Consider the following 19913-nt stretch of genomic DNA (forward strand, 5'->3'; position numbering starts at 1 on the left):
CCCTGAAGAGCAAAGTCAATTGCCTTCTATTGATGACCTGCTACCTAAATACCTCAATGAGTTGCAGGAAGACACAGTGCTAGACAAGAAGGTGAGGACAACATGCAGGGGAGAAGTTGAGTACCTCAGGATTGGGCTCAAAGGTTCAAAGTCGAGCAGCACAAAGTGGATTGAGATTGGACAAGTGAAGAAACAGTATCCTCACTTAGTCGATGCTTGAAAACCAACTTTTGGTGGTCCAAAAGCTTTTTCAGTAGGGAGGCCGTGATCCGAATTGGATCCATAGAAAGACTGTCAAGAACCATGACTGAATCAGGTCGAACAAATCTCTAATGAAATCCAAAACAGTATCAAAAACACCCTGAACTAGTGGCCATGGCAGCCGACGTGGAACGATGAGGACCTCGGTCAAAGCGCGCTGACCGAGGCCCATGGAGACCACGCAGGAGGCCAAAGTAGCCCCTAGGAGCCTCGGAATGGAAAAAGGGCGAGGTTTTTGATGCGCCTAATCGCACATCGCTAAGAGAACAGGGCCAAAATGGGAAAGCCCAAGCACCCAGTCACGTGGGGGAACCGGAGGACCGCAGGCGGGAAAAGGTAAAAGTGCTAAAGTACAAAGGTGGGACCCGCGCTCTGGAAACTGGCGGTTTTGATCGGGGTGCCCTTGAACGGTAAGAGGTTTTGGACAGGAGCAGAGCGATTCCATACACCGATCGACGCGTGGCAGGCGGAGGTGAGAGAAAACGCCATTGATCGCGCGCTATCGGTCGAGCAAGTCAACCACGTAAAATGTGCGTATGGCGTCGGATCTGGAGGGCCTAGATCAGACAGTTGAGATTGCGCCCAATGGAAAGAAGCGGAATCAACAGGGAATTAAGCCGCGTTCTAAAGGGATTTGGAATCCGTTTGACCGCCACAGTGGAGGAAGAACGCATCCATGGCGTAACTAAAGAAACGAGTCGATGAAGCATGCTGGCACCATTTAGAGGAGGACAAGTGGCCACTCCCTGAGTGTTCATGATGACATCGAACGCAGGGAACTCCAAGCGCAGCTGTAGAAGGTGAATAGACACAGGCGGAAGAGGAATGGAACAGGCATAGGGGATTGAATGGCTAAAGCCATGAACAGAGACAGTCGAACTAGTTAGAGTTGATTTGGAATCAGAATTGAGAGGAGTCCAAGCGACCAAGAGAGACAGTGAACAGCGAACCCTGAGAGGAGGATTGAACACAAAGAACAGTAAAGCCAAGCAGAAGAGACAAAGGGTCGAGCTGACCACAGGCAGCGTCGAGCACCAGAGAGCTTGAAGATTCAAGCCTTCCCATAGAGGAATCTGTTCGGACTAAGCATCACATTTGGCTCTTTCCACTGTAGACCAAGGGTCACAGAGCTGGTAGGAAGAAGAAGAGTCTATGTACTCCAAGTGGCTTGGGGAATCCAAGAACCACCCTGCCAAGCAAAATCTACTTCAGGAGAACTCATATTGAGTCCCTGTATTGTAATTTCTCTGCTGAAAGACACAATAAAACAAGGCCACCACTAAAGCTGGACCGAAGACGTAGCCCTGGAGAATAGGGTGAACTCCTTATTAAAACTGTTTGTGTCTTTGTGTTGCTTACTGTATTTCTCTGTTGTCTTTCCATTTTATTTTCTATGTATTGGCAATCTGATCGATCCGTTGTTTCAATAACACAGAACACACACACCAACACATGAGTCTGTAATACCTTTAGTTTAATAAATCTTTAACTGATGGCACTCATAGGGTGAATATCAGATCAAGTGGTTAGTTAAGATTATCTTAATCCGAGATCTCTTAAGTAATAAGAGGGTTTAAAAACAATTGAAATGTAAATTCTAGATGTTTAAATATTTTGTAGTTGAGGTAGATTTATCTAGGTTATAGAGTTAAGTGAAATGTGCATAACTTCTCAATAATGGACCAAAAACTTATTTGTAATAGCTTTTCTATATACAATATCAGACTAAAAATTATATGTAATCATTTTGGTATTTAGAAAGAACATATTGTACTTCCATTAGATATTGATCTTGATATATTTGTGAGTGTTTTGGCTCCTAACTCTCTATGCCATAAATCCTTGCATTTTTCTACTTCACTGCAGATTTGAGAAATAAGGTACACTCGATGCTTGATAAGTTTGCAGCCCATGGACTTCGATCTGTGGATGTGGCAAACCAAGTATGCTATTCAATTAATAAAATTCACACCATAGACTTGGTTTTAAGTTTTCCTGTGTTCATTTGATCAATACAAACCACTGTTAACAAAATCATTAAACCTCCTAAACCATCGGAGCAAGTGACAAAGAAGAGAAAGGACAACTTGGGAGGTTTTTAGTAGTTTGTTGATTTGTTGTCTTTATTTGACCCACCTTGTGATGATAGTGCATAAACCATTCACTGGGCTCTCAACCTTAATGTTAATATTGATATTATACCTACCCTGGGACCTGAGTTGACAAATAAGTGTTGTGAAATTTAGCCCACTAAATGACCTGAAAGTTAGTACCATTTACAAATTTTTCCTTTTCTCCGAAATTCTTCATATAACAATAGGTAACACAATTTTTCTTCACTAATATGACAATACATTTTGGCTTGTTGATTTTAATGTTTTATGATCGAGATAACTGATTTATTTAAAGGGTGCTAGCTTAATGGAAGAGCGCCTACCTAGCAAGGAGGAGGTTGGTGATTAGATTCCATCATACCCTAACATGAATTAGTTACAAAAGAAACAAAAGGATTCACATTCTATATTTCTTTTTAAAGAATTTTTTTATTGTCTCTAGAGAGACAATAACTTGAATTAAATACATATTGTCTCTGTAGAGACATTAACTGGGATTTAAGACATTGTCTCTATAGAGACAATATGTCTTTAGTCATATTTGTAGTCTCTTGAGAGACCAAATGAATTGTCTCAGATAGTAATGCTTATGTTCTATATTGTCTTTATATCTAGATAATTTTTTAAGATAATAATTTGAGGCATTAGCTTAAAGAAAATATTTAAGACAACTTACAGTGTTTTTTTATCTCAAGTTAATATAATTTACTCAGAAATTATCTTAAATATGGTCTTAAAAGCCTCTTCTATGTACTAATGTGTGCAATGCCACTCAAACAATCTAGATATCTATGAATTTGTGAATAGCCACCCAACAATGACCATAGAGTTTAACATCTAAAAGCTTAGACAAAGATGGTTTATTTTGATGTTTCTTCTGCCATACATTAATTTTCAATTTAGTTCCAAAACCCATTTTTTTAGACAGACTTTATAAACAAACCTTATCAAAACTTTACAATATATAGTTTCTACTAAAACTATAATTTATTTTTCTATTTTAAAAACAAAAAACATTAACCATGATATTAATTTGAAATCATGATTATAATGATAAACCAACACACATTTACAAATAACTACTTTTAAAAACAAACCATAAACCATTTAAGATAGACTTTTTCAACATTAAAAACAAAAAAGCATTAACCATAATAATAATTTTACAAATAACTATTTTTAAAAACAAACCATAAACCATTTAAGATAGACTTTTTCAACATTAAAAACAAAAAACATTAACCATAATAATAATTTTAAATGATATGATAATTATAGTCACGAACCAACCAACATTTTCAAAAAATCTTGTAAATGCAGTGTTTGAATCATATGTTTTTGATGGTGGAAATGGATTCAGCACCATCAAAAATTTCTTGGGCACCTAAAATTATGAATTTTGACCACTTTTACTTAGATTTACACAAATCCCTGTAGAATTTTTTCAAAATATGACCAGAATTTCCATAACTTTGAGGAAAACAAACATAATTTTTAAACAACTATTCCTAATTACAAACTATAATCCATTTAGGATGGACTTTTTCAACATTCAAAAACAAAAGATAATCTTAAATAAAACTTAAGATGCCAATTGGGCAGAAAAATATGCTTGTCAGTTTAACATGTGTAGTCAAAAGATATGCCCAGCTTTGTCAACATACACAGGCATGCATTTAATTATGTGTTTAGTCCAAATTTAAACCACAAGTATTTTAAATCTTGAGGAAGTGTTTAAACCAATATGCAGATGCCCTCGCATATCGCTTTAAATTGTGCTTGTAATCCACATAATGTAAACCAAATCGAACATTATATCCATTAAACCATTCGAAATTGTCCAGCAGCGACCACAGAATATAACCTCGGACATCAGCGCCGTCCCTGTCATTTATTTTATGACATTGCAAAGTAGCAGAGCCACGTCAATAACCATTCTCAAATAATAACAGCTAAATCTTACGTTGAACGCAACGCACCTTATGGCCTCCAGTAAGTTTGATAGATGTTCATAAGGGTACTTCACTCGATTCGAATCATTTAACGCCTTTTCCAGTGGGGTTGTGCCGCTGTCAAAACCCGCATATCCTGTTGAAACCCATACGTGTTTTGAATTACCATGAAATTCATACCTTTTACAGTTTATAAAATCGTTATTCAATGATTGAAGGTTCACCCACCATTCTCTGTGATGTATATGGGAGGATTGTTATAGCGGTGCTTCGTATAGTTGATCACATCCCTTAATCCAGCAGGATAAGACCTAAAAGAGCTCACACCTTCCTGCAAACGGATATTCATGTCTACATATAATTTAATTTAATAAAATTTATAGTCAAATTAAATATATATATATTAACCACATACTTACGGTCGATCCAATGAAATGTCCATTTACTTCATCTGAACCACCAACAATTATGTTAAACGTCAAAATTTATACAATACGTAATAAATATGGCAATCCACGAGAAAGTTTGCGTACCAAAACATATTCGATATTAATTAATTGATATTTGTTTGAAATTGACTAAATTCTGAAATGTTCAGAAAAATTGATTAATATAAATAGTGAGACAGTTGATTTTAGTTAACACACCCAATTGTAGATTTTCAAAATATTCTTTGACGCGATGAAATCGAATAATCTACGTTATTTCATTTTTATCTGTTACATTTCCAGATATTCCTAAATCTACAATGAAAATAGATATACTCTATTACAACAATTCAATCAGATTTAACGCGGGTAAATAATAATTTTGCAGCAAATGGAGATTAGAATAGTTCTTTCCTGAGTACAGATTCCACTTACATGTTACATTAGCGCGGGCATCCAGAATATAGTCAGTGTGCAGGGAATTTGGTGGAATTGGATTGTTGACCGCATACTGTGTTGAATAGCGCTGCTCTTATCTGTAAATCCCTGTGGAGGGGTATTTATGGAACTAACCTGTGGAGCGACATCGTCCGACAAAAATATCAAAGAGGCAAGGGAATGGAATTCTGGTTCAGATTTGATACAATCGGCATCAAACGAGGCTCAGCAATCTGGTACAGTTTTCGAAGGGTTCAACATTACTTCCTCAGCAATCTAAAATGGAAAATTTATACAGGTAGCAAGATTTTCATTGGGCTGGACTCTTTCGCTGGATACAGGGGAACTTTACAGGTTCCTCCTCCTCTTCTTTTCTTCCTCCGCAGATCTGGCTTGTTCACATGGAATCGAATCATAAAGGAATGGAATGGTTCTCTGCCTGTGCTTCGGGAGGCTGATGATATTCGCCTCCCAATCGATCTCATCCCTCTTTGGTCCGATCTGTCTTCCTCTCTCCAGCGGGGTGGCTTTCTGCGTTCCACCGTTGATGACCATCTGATCTGGTCCCTTCCTTTCTCTGCTCCGCATGCAATAGTAAAGGACATATACTATGATCTCATTTCTGTTAACGCACCAGCGAATAGGCGCTTTCCAGTCTTTTGGTGGAAGCTTCGATGCCCCATTAAGATTATCTTGTTCTCCTGGTTGGTGCTTTTCAACAAGAACTTAATTTGGGACTCCTTGAGGCGGCGGTCATGGCACGGCCCCAGCAGATGTGCTCTCTGCAAGATGGATGAGGAAACAAACTTCCATCTCTTCTTCAAATGCTCTGTCGCCCAACAAATCTGGTATGACCTTGCACAATTTTTCTCTTTTCAACATCTAAATTTCATCTCTGTGGATGCAGCTTTTGCCTGGTGGGGGCGCCAAAAATCTCTCCGACCCATTCTGCCCATCACCATCTGGTCACTTTGGAGGTGGCGGAATCTGAAATTTTTTGAAGACTCTTCTCTTTCTGCTAAATTTGTCCTATCATCTGTGTCTGCTCTTTACCTCCCGATCAGCTGAATGTTTCCTATGGGTTTTGTTATTCTTCTCAAAATACTGTTAAACAGGTTCATGTTTTCATGATGGTTATCTGCTACATGGTTTTTCAGATGCTTATCTGCTACATGTTTTCATGTTGGTTATCTGCTACATGGTTTTTTCAGATGATGGTTATCTGAACTTTTTGTCTGTATATCTCCTCAATATAATATCAAGATTTTCTTTCTAGAAAAAAAAAAAAAAAAACCAAGAAAATCAAATGAGCCACTTGAATCTTTCGCCTCTTCACGGCTAAATCCGAGGTAAACGTGCTCCCACCAGCCTTCTCATACAGTCAGGGTATTTCCCGGACGTCAAGGGATCTAAAAACCTGTAATGTGAATCAATCAATGATCATTATGTCCAGATAGACTTTTTATTTATATTATAAATTTTGAAATATTAATTATTAATTAAAATTCTAATTAATAATAACTAAATCGAATTTTAAATCAAATTTAACAGAAGGGAAAAAAGAAAATCAACAATTTAACTTATAAATCAATTTCAAATACTTAATAATAAAACTTAAAACTTAATAATAAAACTTTTTTTAAAAGCTTCAGAAATAACTTCTACTAGCTAGCTTTAAAACTTAATAATAAAATTTTTTTAAAAGCTTCAGAAATAACTTCTACTAGGTAGCTTTAAGCAGAATCCGCGTAACTCTGACTCTTATACGCCTCTAAATGTTTAATAAAAACCGACCATTTGTCTATTCCTTCAATGATTTAAATATGTCAGTAACTCTTTTTTATTATTTATTATATATTTTAGTTGTTTTTAGTGTGATTTTTTAGAAATTTTTTCAGGTAAGTTTTTCTGGTTTACTTTTTATAAAAGAATTTATTGAAATCACAAATTTGATGGGTAATCTTTGTACAATATAAAAATTTTAGAGGCTTTTTAGGGCGCTGAATCCATATATACAATAAAAAACCAATTTAAATAGGAGTGGTCTATAATGGGACTTTTTGGAGATTCCGGTGACTGAATCCGGCGGAAGAAATTGAAGTAAATCTTGATTTGTTGCAGTTAAAATGGTTTTTTAACTGCATATTTGGATTCAGCACCCTGGAAAACCCCTGGGACGCTTTCATTGTGCAGAACGATCAAACTTGCGATTCCAATAAATACCTGCCGGATTTCGACCGAAAAAACCGACGGAAAGACTTTCAAAAAATCGCGTTATAGACAACTGCATTTAAATAACATAAATCTCTCCCTACCCATATTGAAGTTCAGAATATTACCAGTGAAACAAAAAAACCAGAGGGTTACTTAATCTATTAATGAATGAATTAGCGGAAGGGACTAATGATAAAAGTGGAACCTGATATGCAGATGTAGCGACACCAAATTTGAAACCATTTGGGAAACTGCTTCTTCCTAGTTTTGGTGAAGCTTCTGCAACTCCAATGATCATTAGAAAGATTGAAATCAAACAGATGCAGGGCGCCCTTAGACCTTGAATTTTAGCCATTTTGCGTTAGCTGAATTGCGAATCGTGTGAGGATCAGTTTATAGATCCGCGGTAGGCAACCTTTTTAATAACAAAACATATTTATAATAATCCCGTAACCCGCATTGTCCTAGAAACATAGCTGTCCACGTCCACATCCGCACAACGAGCATGACTTTAATAACTTCACACGTGAAATTCTACCATTCCCCTATTTTATTTGGAGTTGTCTATAACGTGACTTTTTGAAAGCCTTTCCAGCGGATTTTTCCGGTCGAAATCCGGCAGGAATTATTGGAATCGCAAGTTTGATAGCTAGTTTTTGCACAATGAAAGCGTCCCAAGGGTTTTTCAGGGTGCTGAATCCAAATATGCAGTTAAAAAACCATTTTAACTGCAAGAAATCAAGATTTGACCTCAATTCTTCCGCCGGATTCCGTCACCGGAATCTTCAAAAAGTCGCATTATAGACAACTTCTTTTATTTGGAGTTGTCTATAACGCGATTTTTTGAAAGCCTTTCCGGCGGATTTTTCCGGTCGAAATCCGGCAGGAATTATTGGAATCGCAAGTTTGATAGCTAGTTTTTGCACAATGAAAGCGTCCCAGGGGTTTTTCAGGGTGCTGAATCCAAATATGCAGTTAAAAAACCATTTTAACTGCAAGAAATCAAAATTTGACCTCAATTCTTCCGCCGGATTTCGTCACCGGAATCTTCAAAAAGTCGCATTATAGACAACTCCTTTTATTTGGAGTTGTCTATAACGCGACTTTTTGAAAGCCTTTCCGGCGGATTTTTCCGGTCGAAATCCGGCAAGAATTATTGGAATCGCAAGTTTGATAGCTAGTTTTTGCACAATGAAAGCGTCCCAGGGGTTTTTCAGGGTGCTGAATCCAAATATGCAGTGAAAAAACCATTTTAACTGCAAGAAATCAAGATTTGACCTCAATTCTTCCGCCGGATTCCGTCACCGGAATCTTCAAAAAGTCGCATTATAGACAACTCCTTTTATTTGGAGTTGCCTATAATGCGACTTTTTGAAAGCCTTTCCGGCGGATTTTTCCGGTCGAAATCCGGCAGGAATTATTGGAATCGCAAGTTTGATAGCTAGTTTTTGCACAATGAAAGCGTCCCAGGGGTTTTTCAGGGTGCTGAATCCAAATATGCAGTTAAAAAACCATTTTAACTGCAAGAAATCAAGATTTGACCTCAATTCTTCCGCCGGATTCCGTCACAGGAATCTTCAAAAAGTCGCATTATAGACAACTCCATTTTATTTGCTTCACTTCCAATTTAGGATAGTCGAACTTTACTGAGAAGCACGTGATCTCCTCATCACGTGATCTCCTCATGAGTCGCTCCTACCTGAAGGTCAACGGATTTAGAAAAAGCAACTAGCTCCGACATCTGCGTTTTCATATTTATTTTTACCAACACAATCGCATGTCGTTGATATATGCGAACACTTTTTAAAATTAGGGAATCTATTATAATCGTTTCTTTATAAATTATTGCTTTTATAAATTTCCTTATATTATTTTTATAAATTTTCATATATGATTTTATTTAATATTTAATAATTTGTATGATAGTTTTTTAATGGTTTATAAATATAAAAAATAAATATTTATTCATATAATATTATTTGTTATTTGATAATTTGTATGGAAATTTTGTTATTATATTAGGTAAATAACAAAAAGTAAATATAAATTTAGATTTGAAATTATTAATTATAAATTTACCAAAGGTTGAGAGAAATCAAATTTCTTTACCAAAAGATACTATATATATATATATATTCATTTTGTTTTATATAATATATATGTTAGTGCCAAAATCGTACTATCCATCGAGAAATTCTCCTAAGAAGTTCTCAAGGCCAAATGGAGCTCATGAGCATCATGGATTTCAATGCCACGCTGCTACATGAACAAGATTCTAAGTTTTAATGTTCCATATTTTGAAGGACCAAAGGGCAAAGCTCTACCAGGTGGGCGCCAACAGGTGGGCACCTGAGGCACCAATAAGTGGGCATTGTTACCCACCACCTGTGGATAATGTATATAGGAGAAAAAAATTCTCCTATATAGTCCTCAACCTGTACATAGCAACCCCTTGCAGCCACCAGATAGCTCGACATGTCATCATCTCCGCCACTTGAGCCAGCCATGTGGTCCCCTGCCCACTTGTTATGTTGGAATGTTTGAAGGCGAGCCTCCCAACCCCAAAGGTATGGCTTTTCAGTGGTGTAGTTAAGTAATTTTCCTTACTTGTCATGGGCACTTTTGGGCATGGATTGGTGGGGGGATTCGTCAGAAAGAGTGTGCTAGATTTGTACTCTAGTCTCCACTACCCAATTTTGCGGTTAGCCTTGTGTCCTAGTCTCGTGGGATCTCCTTTACTGACCATTAGTTTTAGGGTTGACACTACATGGGGAACCCTAATTTTAGTTGTGTGGTCTCGCTTCCCGATACCACATACATCACCCCCCTTCCACTAATTTTAGCCCCATTCATCTCTTTACCCTTCCGGGTCCACATAGGGTTAACCTCCCCCTCCCCTTGTCCACACCTTAGGTCAGGCCTAGAACAAAGCCCCAGAGGTTAATGCAGCTAAAAAGAAAAGAAAAATGCATAATTTGGCTACTCTCAATAGGAAATGTACTGCAAGATGCAAAAGATGGTTGAGACATACAAAATTAGTGCATTGGAAAAAGTCAAACGTGAGCTCTACCGCTTATCCATGGCCATCACCTAGTTCCTATGGGCTCTAAATGAGCCCCTTCCATCATTAAGGAACCCATGATTGTCCCAAACCCTAGTGGGCGATGAATTGCCCCACCTTAAGGGGGTATTCAGTGCTATATACTACACATCATGCTCTCATCCCCTAGAGCTTTGAGCAATTATGAAGAAACATCAATCAAAGGAAAAAGGAATATGAAGAAGGGTGGAAAAACAATGGTTGGGGTAACACATGTACCATGAGTTTCTCCCTCCTACACTCACATACTCAGGTGTGGGCTTCCATGACATGTGGTCTATATGATTACCCTGATCCCCACTCTATCCCATTATTATATCATTTGCCACCTACCGCTTTAGGGATGTACAATGGACAGGTCACCCCCTTTAAAGGTTGAAACCACCTAAATGGGGTCCTTGATTAACCCCCTATTGAGCTTGGAGACATTTGTACATTCTAAAGCCTGCTATGGAAGGGTGTGCCACCATGAAGTGCCCCATTGATCCCATGACTTGTAAGCTCTTTTACTTGATTATTTTAATGAGTTGTTGTATTAGAGGGCAAGTGGAAGCATTGAAGCTTGTGTAGGATTACAGGTGGGTCTCGATTTGGGGTTTGGTATCCCTATACGGGATCCTCCCTCCAAAGGACCACATTGGAACTTGTAGGGTGAGTGTTGAGAGCCATGGGCCTCCACCATAGCAGAGAAAAATTCATGGATCCCCAGCATCGCTTGTTGATTTTCGTCTTCCACCTTTGGATGAGGACGATGTACTTGGTCCACCATGCCCAATAGGCTCTACGCATGCACCACACACTTGGCAGATGTTGCGGGGTACAAAGGATATCTCCCGCTATACAGGGAGATGTTATGTCATCATCCTAGCCCTTAAAGATAGTCTACATGAATTTTTGATCCACTTGGAGACCCATGAGGATATCCTTGTGCCCCCACACCCATTTGGGAGCACCACAAGTCCTTGCTTGGAAAAGAAAGGGAAAACTCCTTGTCCACTATGTTTGGAGCCCAGTTCTACATCATGGCACCCCTCGAATATTATGCCCTCTTGAGATGCTTATTCTTATGTTATTGAGCTATTTTGGTGCGCTTTGTCACCAAAAAGTATTGTTATTATGCACATTATTTTATTCTAGGGGCATTATTAGTCTAAATTAGGTTATTCAAATACCTTAGAGGATTGTATAAATAGAAGAGAGGCATTCTCTCTCATTCATCATCACTTGGATTGAGTTATTTTCTCTTGTGAGATTTTCACTATCCCTTTTGGAGGACAAGTTTGGATATTATGGATGAATTTTGATGTTCGGATATCTCTTTCTTGTCTTGGAGCTTCCTTATTGGCATACTTTGATGATTGGATATACTCTTTTATACATGTAAGTGCTCTCTTCATACATATTCTTGTTATTTACTTTGTCACATGAATGTTGCTGGGATTTTTTCTATACAAGTACGAAATTTATTGCTTTTCTATACGAATTAGTGGAAATTGTGATATTTTATAGTGTTGCATCATGTCATGGGCCATGTATGAATGGGTGAATGTTCCTAGTAGAGATAATTTGTGATAAATACAACTCAATAAGTCGTCAATTATTGCAAATTGAAGTATAAATTTCTGGAAGCAGTTGCTCTCATGCCCTAATGCCATGCAAATTTGTTTTAAGGTCTCCTTGATTGGGTGAACTCTTCCCTACCATAAATTATCCCTGACTCCATCTCTCCCAAAGGAAAAGGCACAAATTCTCCATAGGTTATCACTTTCAAAGCTTAATTTTCTAACCTTCCCCTCTTTTTCTAGGCTTAGCCTCCATAGTTCACCTAGGGCATCACTTTTCTCATGATTTAGCCATAAAAATAATTTGCTCTCTTTCCCACAATTGTGTTGGTGTGTCCTCTAGAGGCCCTCCAAATTTCACAAAATTCTGACGGTGGGATATTGAGATATTTTAAGCCCTAGCTCGAAGATTAATTATTTCCCTTGGTTTCCCATTGGCTAGTGACCTCATTAGGATCATAACATTAAATAATAATAAAAAAACTCTTTATTTCATACACTTCCCTTCCAATATTAGGTAAAATACATCTTTGGTTGATTAACCCCATATCCTCAACCTAACTTTGGCTCCACTTGGCCTTTTATGGTTCCACAACTTGTTGATTCCAATTTCACAAAGATCACTTAGAATCCAAGCATTCATAGGACCTATTGAGTCTAGCTACTTCCTCGACAAGATATACTCTCAAAACCTAACCTCAAAGACCTTCTTAGCCCTTCCTAGAGAGCCTATCACCTTGCTTCCCTAACAAGCAAACCATACAATTGAGTCTCTCTAGTGAATAGGCCTCAGGAATCACTCCTTATCATTTCATTAACCTGCTCATCTAGTGATTCCCTTTATTCCCGTTCTCCTCCCATTGGTGAAAGTCCTTAAAGAGCAGGGAGCCTTAGCTGAGGTGATAGTGGGCTATAGCTCCATTATTTCCCTTAAACTAGTAGTTGCCCTTTAGGATCCCCTCCTAAGACCCCTGCTAGTTTGAGACAACATTTTGGCACAATCCCTGGGGAAACAAGACACATTTGTTGTTCTCCATATGACAATATTGATATATCATTCTTAGCGACTCCATTGGAAGAACCAAGCCCTGGTTCTTTATTGTTTTCTAAGGTCAATGCTTGTAGGGTGAACCAATCGTTTGTCAAGGAAATTTCATTCACCCCTAACGACTCCCATGTCATTAAAGGTCCAACAACATGCTGGCCACATATATTCCTGCCATAGATATGATAGGGACCCTAATATATCCCTCGTTAGAATCCATGAAGAATATGTCAATGCTCGATGGGGATCCACATTCCGCAACCAATCATGTTGTAAGGATTGTGAGGTATCTTTCAAGGAAAAATATAACTCAACCTTGTGACCAAATCGAATTGTTTGTCTTATTCATTGCCCCCAATACCGATTGGCTTGAGTCATGTGAGCCTAAAATCATTCCTTCTCTCTCAGTCTTTGTTGTACATATCTTGTTGCATAAAGGGTCGGCTTTCCAATCTCATGAAGTCATATGCCAATGTTGGACATGGCCCTTTGAGAGGAGGAAGTTATTGAATATGGTTTTATGCTTGAAGAAGGATATAAAGAGCATCAAGGTCAATTTATCAATGAATACCTCAAGGATTGTACCGAAAAGGAGGCCCATGAATTGGAAAACATGTCCTTTGAGGATGATGAAGAGTTTGATCCTAATAGCCTCCATATATCGCAAGAAAGAACGAACAAATATAATAGGTCTTGCAGGAGGTTAGTAATGGAATATAATGCTAATGATTTATTATTCCATTTATACAAGCAAGAGGAGGAGCTCTATAAAATGAAAATTGAATATGGTAAGAAACCTAGTGATGCTCTCCTCTTAGAAGCATTGTAACAAACTCATGTAACATATATCTTAGCTGTTGTCCTCCAAGAGAAGAGGAAAGAGGAAAAGTCATCCTTTCCTAGCAAAGAATAAATGAATTGCCTCTTAACCAACAACAAATGCATGATGAGGAATGGGATGTTTCTGAGGTAGATCATGATCATCAAGTGGATGAAGAATCTATGAGTGATTTTTGTGTTGTTGATTGGGGAATTGGGTATGAAGGCCCAATGATGTCTCAAACCCGAAAGAATGAACCCAAAGAAGAAGAAAGTGCTCCACCACTTCTAATTATCAGTGTTGGTCCTTTTGATGCCCTTCCTAAATATTGGAAAGGTCTCTTTTTCATGTTCCCAGATGATGGCCATTCGGCCAAGGAAGAAGAAATTTCCACCATTTCGGATAATTCTGATAGCACTTGTACTAATGAGATTGAGAAAGATGCTTCCTTTAGCCATGCCATCGATAAAGGGTTTTTCTTCATGTTCGAGAATTCCTCCCCCTGTTGTGTCCCCAACCCTGAGATATATGTCTGTGATGATTTTGATTCCCCTAGCTTTGATGAAGAGCTAGTTTCCCCTATGAGAAATGAAGAATCATGGTTTCCCCCCAAATACAATGATGATTCCACCTCTTATTTTCACAATAGCTAAAATAATATGTTCCTAAATATGTCTAAGTATGTATAAATCATTCATTCCTTCTTACCCCAAGGATGATAGACCTGAGATAGTTCTTCATCAAATATTTATGTACTTGGTGATTGACATTTCCATCTTTTGGTTAGAGGAGCAAATTCAATCTTCTCAGTTGGTGTCTTTTCCTTCCCCTGATATTTCTTTTGTAGCATATGGGTCTCTCATTTTCCCACCTCTGACCCTCATAATCCCTCATACTTTTCTTCCCATTTGTATTTTTGGATCTACTACATAAATAATCATAGAAGCACATGCTTTATCACCAATCAATTGACATGCTGGTTGCATTGTATCTATGATTATACTTAGCACTTGACATTGTATCATATGCATGTTAGAGTAGGATGAATTGCATGCTCATTTTCTCATTAGAACTAATATCATATGATATTTTCAAGATAGATTAGGTGCATTTATATTAAAATTGCATTTTTACTTTCTTGTTGATTTTTTATGGCCTAATACTAAGCATGGGTGATCATAAGACACCACGAAAACATGTTTCCCTGTGTGCTTGGTCTTTGATATGTGAAGGTAACAGGTCTACTTACCAAGAGATTGTTGGGGGTGTCATGACCTCCCATTCGAGCAACTTCATGCACCTCTTCGAGAGCTGATGTCCTAGTTGGAGCTAGATGTTACCCACAATATTTGGATAGTGTATATATGAGACAATTTTTCTCCTAGATGGTCCTTAGTTGGCATCGAGCAGCCCTTTGCATCCACCAGATACCTTGATGTGCCATCATCTCTGCCACCTGATTCACTTTTTTATTTTATTTTTTTAATTGACGGTCTAGATTGATTTTGAAGGGAATATGCTCAGCTACCTACCCACCAATTTCCTAGGGATTTGAGATTATTCTAGTTCTAATAAGTTCATATTCTAATTAGATGGGGATTTTAATATATAAGCAAATTTTATTTAGCAAAATGGTCCATTTTATAATAAAATTAGTAATTCTTTTTTTTAATCAAGTTAGAGTGCATTTACTTTTAATAAATTAAAAAAATTAGATTTCAGCCGGTGCCCACCAATTTCTTAGGATTTGAGATTATTCAATTTAGTAAGTTCATATTCTAAAATTAATATGTAAGCAAATTTTATTAACCAAAATGGTCTTTTTTTTTATCAAATTAAATTACATTGACTTTTAATAAATTAAAAAAAACTTAGATTTTAATAACTTTATATTCTAATTAGATGGGGAAATTAATTTTAAAATAAAAATAAAAAATATTTTAAATAGAAAAATAATATCCAAAAATAAATATATTAAAGTAATTAAAAGTAAAACAATAATAAAAATTAACAGTGTATTTTACGCTTTAAAAAAAAATTGCAATGAAAATTATTACACTGTATCTAACAGTGTACTTTACAGATACGCGGGATGCAATTTTTTTAATAACAAAACACATTTATAATAATCCCGTAACCCGCATTGTCATAAAAACATCGCTGTCCACGTCCACGTCGGCCTAGAACAACGAGCATGAATTTGATAACTTCATTGTGAAGTTCCGATTTTATAACATACCATTCCCATATTTATTTGCTTCACTTCCAAATTTCAATTCAGGATGCTCGAACTTTACTCAGAAGCACGTGATCTCCTCATATAGAACATATGAGTCGTTCATACCTGGACGTCAACGGATTTAGGAAAAGCTCGTAATCATTTCTTTATAACTTTCCTTATATTATTTTTATAAATTTTCATATATGATTTTATTTAATATTTAATAATCTGTATTATAGTTTCTTAATGGTATTTTATAAATATAAAAAACAAATATTTATTTATATAATATTATTTGTTAGTTGATAATTTGTATGATAATTTTGTTATTGTATAGGTTAATTAAAAAAAATATAAATTTAGATTTGAAATTATTAATACTAGTATAGATCCATCTTAATTATGGAACTATCAATTTTTTAGAGGAATCAAATCTCTCTACGAAAGAACACTAGAAATCAACACACATGCATATATATATTCATTCTTTTTGTTTTATATAATATATATGTTAGTGCCAAAATCGTACTATCTCTCGAGAAATTCTCCTAAGAAGTTCTCAAGGCCAAATGGAGCTCATGAGCATCATGGATTTCAAGGTCAGGCTACTACATGAACAAGATTCTAGGTTTTAATGTTCCATGTTTTGAAGGACCAAAGGTCAAAGCTCTACCAGGTGGGTGCAGACAGGTGGGCACCTGGGGCACCGACAAGTAGGCATTGTTACCCACCACCTGTGGATAATGTATATAGGAGAAAAAATTTCTCCTAGATAGTCCTCAACTGGTAGCTAGCAGCCACCAGATAGCTCGATGTGTCATCATCTTCGCCACTTGAGCTAACCATGTAGTCCCTTCCCACTTGTTATGATGGAATGTTTGAAAGCGGGCCTCTTAACCCTAAAGGTATGGCTTTTCATTGGTGCAGTTAAGTACTTTCCTTACTTGTCATGGGCAGTCTTGGGCATGGATTGGTGGGGGGATTCGTCAGAAAGAGTGGGCTAGGTTTTTACTCTTGTCTCGACTACCCAATTTCATGGTTAGCCTTGTGTCCTAGTCTCGTGGGATCTCCTTGAATGACCATTAGTTTTAGGGTTGACACTACATGGGAAACCCTGATTTTGGTTGTGTGGTCCCACTTCGCGATACCACCTACATCACTCCCCTTCCACTAATTTTAGCCCCATTCATCTCTTTATCCATCCGGGTCCACATGTGTTCACTAGGTCCACACAGGGTTAACCTTCCCCTCCCCTTGTCCACACTTTAGTTCAAGCCTAGAACGAAGCCCCAGAGGTTGATACAACTAAAAAGAAAAGAAAAAGCACAATTTTGCCACTCTCAATAGGAAATGTACTAGAAGATGCAAAAGATGGTCGAGACATACAAATTTAGCGTGTGGGAAAACGTCAAACATGAGCTCTACCCCTTATCCATGGTCATCACCCTAGTTCATATGGGCCCTAAATGAGCCCCTTCCATCATTAAGGAACCCATGATTGTCCCAAACCCCGGTGGGCGATGAACTGCCCCACCTTAAGGGGGTATCCAGTGCTATATAGTACACATCATGCTCTCATCCCCTAGGGCTCCGAGCAATTATGAAGAAAAATCAATCAAAGGAAAAAGACATATGAAGAAGGGTGGACAAACAAAGGTTGGGGTAACACATGTACCACGATTTTCTCCCTCCTACTCACATACTTAGGTGTGGGCTTCCCTTATTATAGCTACCCTTGTACCATAACATGTGGTCTAGATGATTCCCCTAATCCCCACTCCTTTCCATTATTATATCATTTTCCACCTACCACTTTAGGGATGTAACATGGACAAGTCACCCCCTTTAAAGGTCGAAATCTCCTAAATGGGGTCCTTGATTAAACCCCTATTGAGCTTGAAGACATTTGTACATGCTAAAGCCCACTATGGAAGGGCATGCCACCATGAAGTGCCCCATTGATCCCATGACTTGTAAGCTCCTTTACTTGATTATTTTAATGTGTTGTTGTATTGGAGGGAAAGGGGATGCATTGGAGCTTATGTAGGATTGCAGTTGGGTCTCCATTTGGGGCTTGATATCCCTATACTGGGTTTTATCCCTCCAGATGGCCACATTGGAACTTATAGGGTGAGAGTTGAGAGCCATGGGCCTCCACCATAATAGAGCCAACTTCATGGATCCTTAGCACTGCTCGTTAATTGTTCGTGTTCCACCTTTGCATGAGAACAATGTACTTGGTCCACCATGCCTAATAAGCTCTACGCATGCACCACACACTTGGCAGATGTTCCAGGGTATAGAGGATATCTCCTGCTGTAGAGGGAGAGATTATGTCATCATCCCAGCCCTTAATGATGGTCTATATGAATTTTTGATCCGCTTGGAGACCCATGAGGATGTCCTTGTGTCCCCACACCCATTTGGGAGCACCACAAGTTCTTGCTTGGAAAACTAGGGGCCAACTCCTTGTCCACTATCTTTGGAGGATAGTTCTACATCATGGCACCCGTTGGAATTCATTAGGCCTCCTCAAAGGTCCAATGACTCACTATATTGATCATTATTCCCTCTTGAGAGGCTTATTGTTATGTTATTGAGCTATTTTGGTGGGCTTGTCACCAAAAAGTATTGCTATTATGCACATTATTTTATTCTAGGGGCATTATCAGTCCAATTTAGGTTATTCGAATACCTTAGAGGATTGTATAAATAGAAGAGAGTCATTCTCTCTCATTCATCATCAATTGGATTGAGTTATTTTCTCTTGTGAGATTTTCGCTATCCCTTTTGGAAGACGAGTTTGGATGTTATGAATGAATTTTGATGTTTGAATATCTCTTTCTTGTCTTGGAGCTTCATTATTGGCATACTTTGATGATTGGATATACTCTTTTATACATGTAAGTGCTCTTTTCATACTTATTCTTGTTATTTAATTTGTCACGTGAATGTTGCTGGGATTTTCGCTATACAAGTGTGAAATTTATTGCTTTTCTATACGAATTAGTGGAAATTGTGATCTTTTATAGCGTTGCATCATGTCATGGGCCATGTATGAATGGGTGAATGTTCCTAGAGATAATTTGTGATAAACACATCTCGATAAGTCATCAGTTATTGCAAATTGAAGTATAAATTTCTTGAAGCAGTTCCTCACATGCCCTAACACTATGCAAAGTTGTCTTAAGGCCTCTTGGGCTGATGTGACAAAATGGCCTGTAACAGATTTCCCCCTAGAGTGATTTACCTTATGACAAGTCTGGATCAATAACAAGTTAGTCGATATCAATCATATGTTACAATACATATTATCATCATGATATCATTATTGAGGGAGGGATACCCATGCTCATCATATAAGCCAATATTAATTGTACAATGATCAAGAAGTCTCGTCCACTGACAACATACTGTGGACCCATGCTTGGATGATTGTCTGAATGATCATATCCATCATACTTTGTAATCTTGCATGAATCCTAAAATGTAGCCCAGATGGATGAAATTAGATTTGAGGTCTTCTATCTCATTCACTCAATAATATGAGCCTAACCATGTGAATAAATGAGTTGAAGTCGAACATGGTATACACCATTTGATTACCGGTCAATGATGTAAGTCGTTAACAAATGCGAGAGAAACCACTGATGATGATAATGTCTCTCAAGGTACTATAGTAAAATCTATGTGGTGTGAATAGATGAGTTGAAGTCGTACACCACACAAAATCTTCCAGTCGAAGGGTAGTGATGAGG

General features: G+C 37.6%; 1 protein-coding gene across 1 annotated transcript; it reads right to left on the reverse strand.

The window, feature by feature from the left end:
• Positions 1–4090: 4090 nt before the first annotated feature.
• Positions 4091–4676, reverse strand: LOC149261562 (beta-glucosidase 31-like). Its single transcript, XM_089369695.1, has 3 exons — positions 4556–4676; positions 4355–4463; positions 4091–4259 (listed from the first exon to the last, which is right to left on the reverse strand). Exons 1-3 carry the CDS (start codon positions 4674–4676, stop codon positions 4091–4093), a joined length of 399 nt encoding a protein of 132 aa, XP_089225821.1.
• Positions 4677–19913: the final 15237 nt, after the last annotated feature.

Source organism: Pinus tabuliformis, chromosome 6 (genome assembly GCF_031772625.1).
Source record: "Pinus tabuliformis cultivar Carrire ecotype Pingquan chromosome 6, CPIR1, whole genome shotgun sequence".
NCBI lineage: Eukaryota > Viridiplantae > Streptophyta > Pinopsida > Pinales > Pinaceae > Pinus > Pinus tabuliformis.

Coding starts and splice junctions, on each gene's coding strand:
- LOC149261562 (XM_089369695.1), bottom strand. CDS start 4,676: ATGAATATCCGTTTGCAGGAAGGTGTGAGCTCTTTTAGGTCTTATCCT. Junction 4,464..4,555: donor CATATACATCACAGAGAATG/GTGGGTGAACCT, acceptor GGGTTTCAACAG/GATATGCGGGTTTTGACAGC. Junction 4,260..4,354: donor AACTTACTGGAGGCCATAAG/GTGCGTTGCGTT, acceptor AATAAATGACAG/GGACGGCGCTGATGTCCGAG.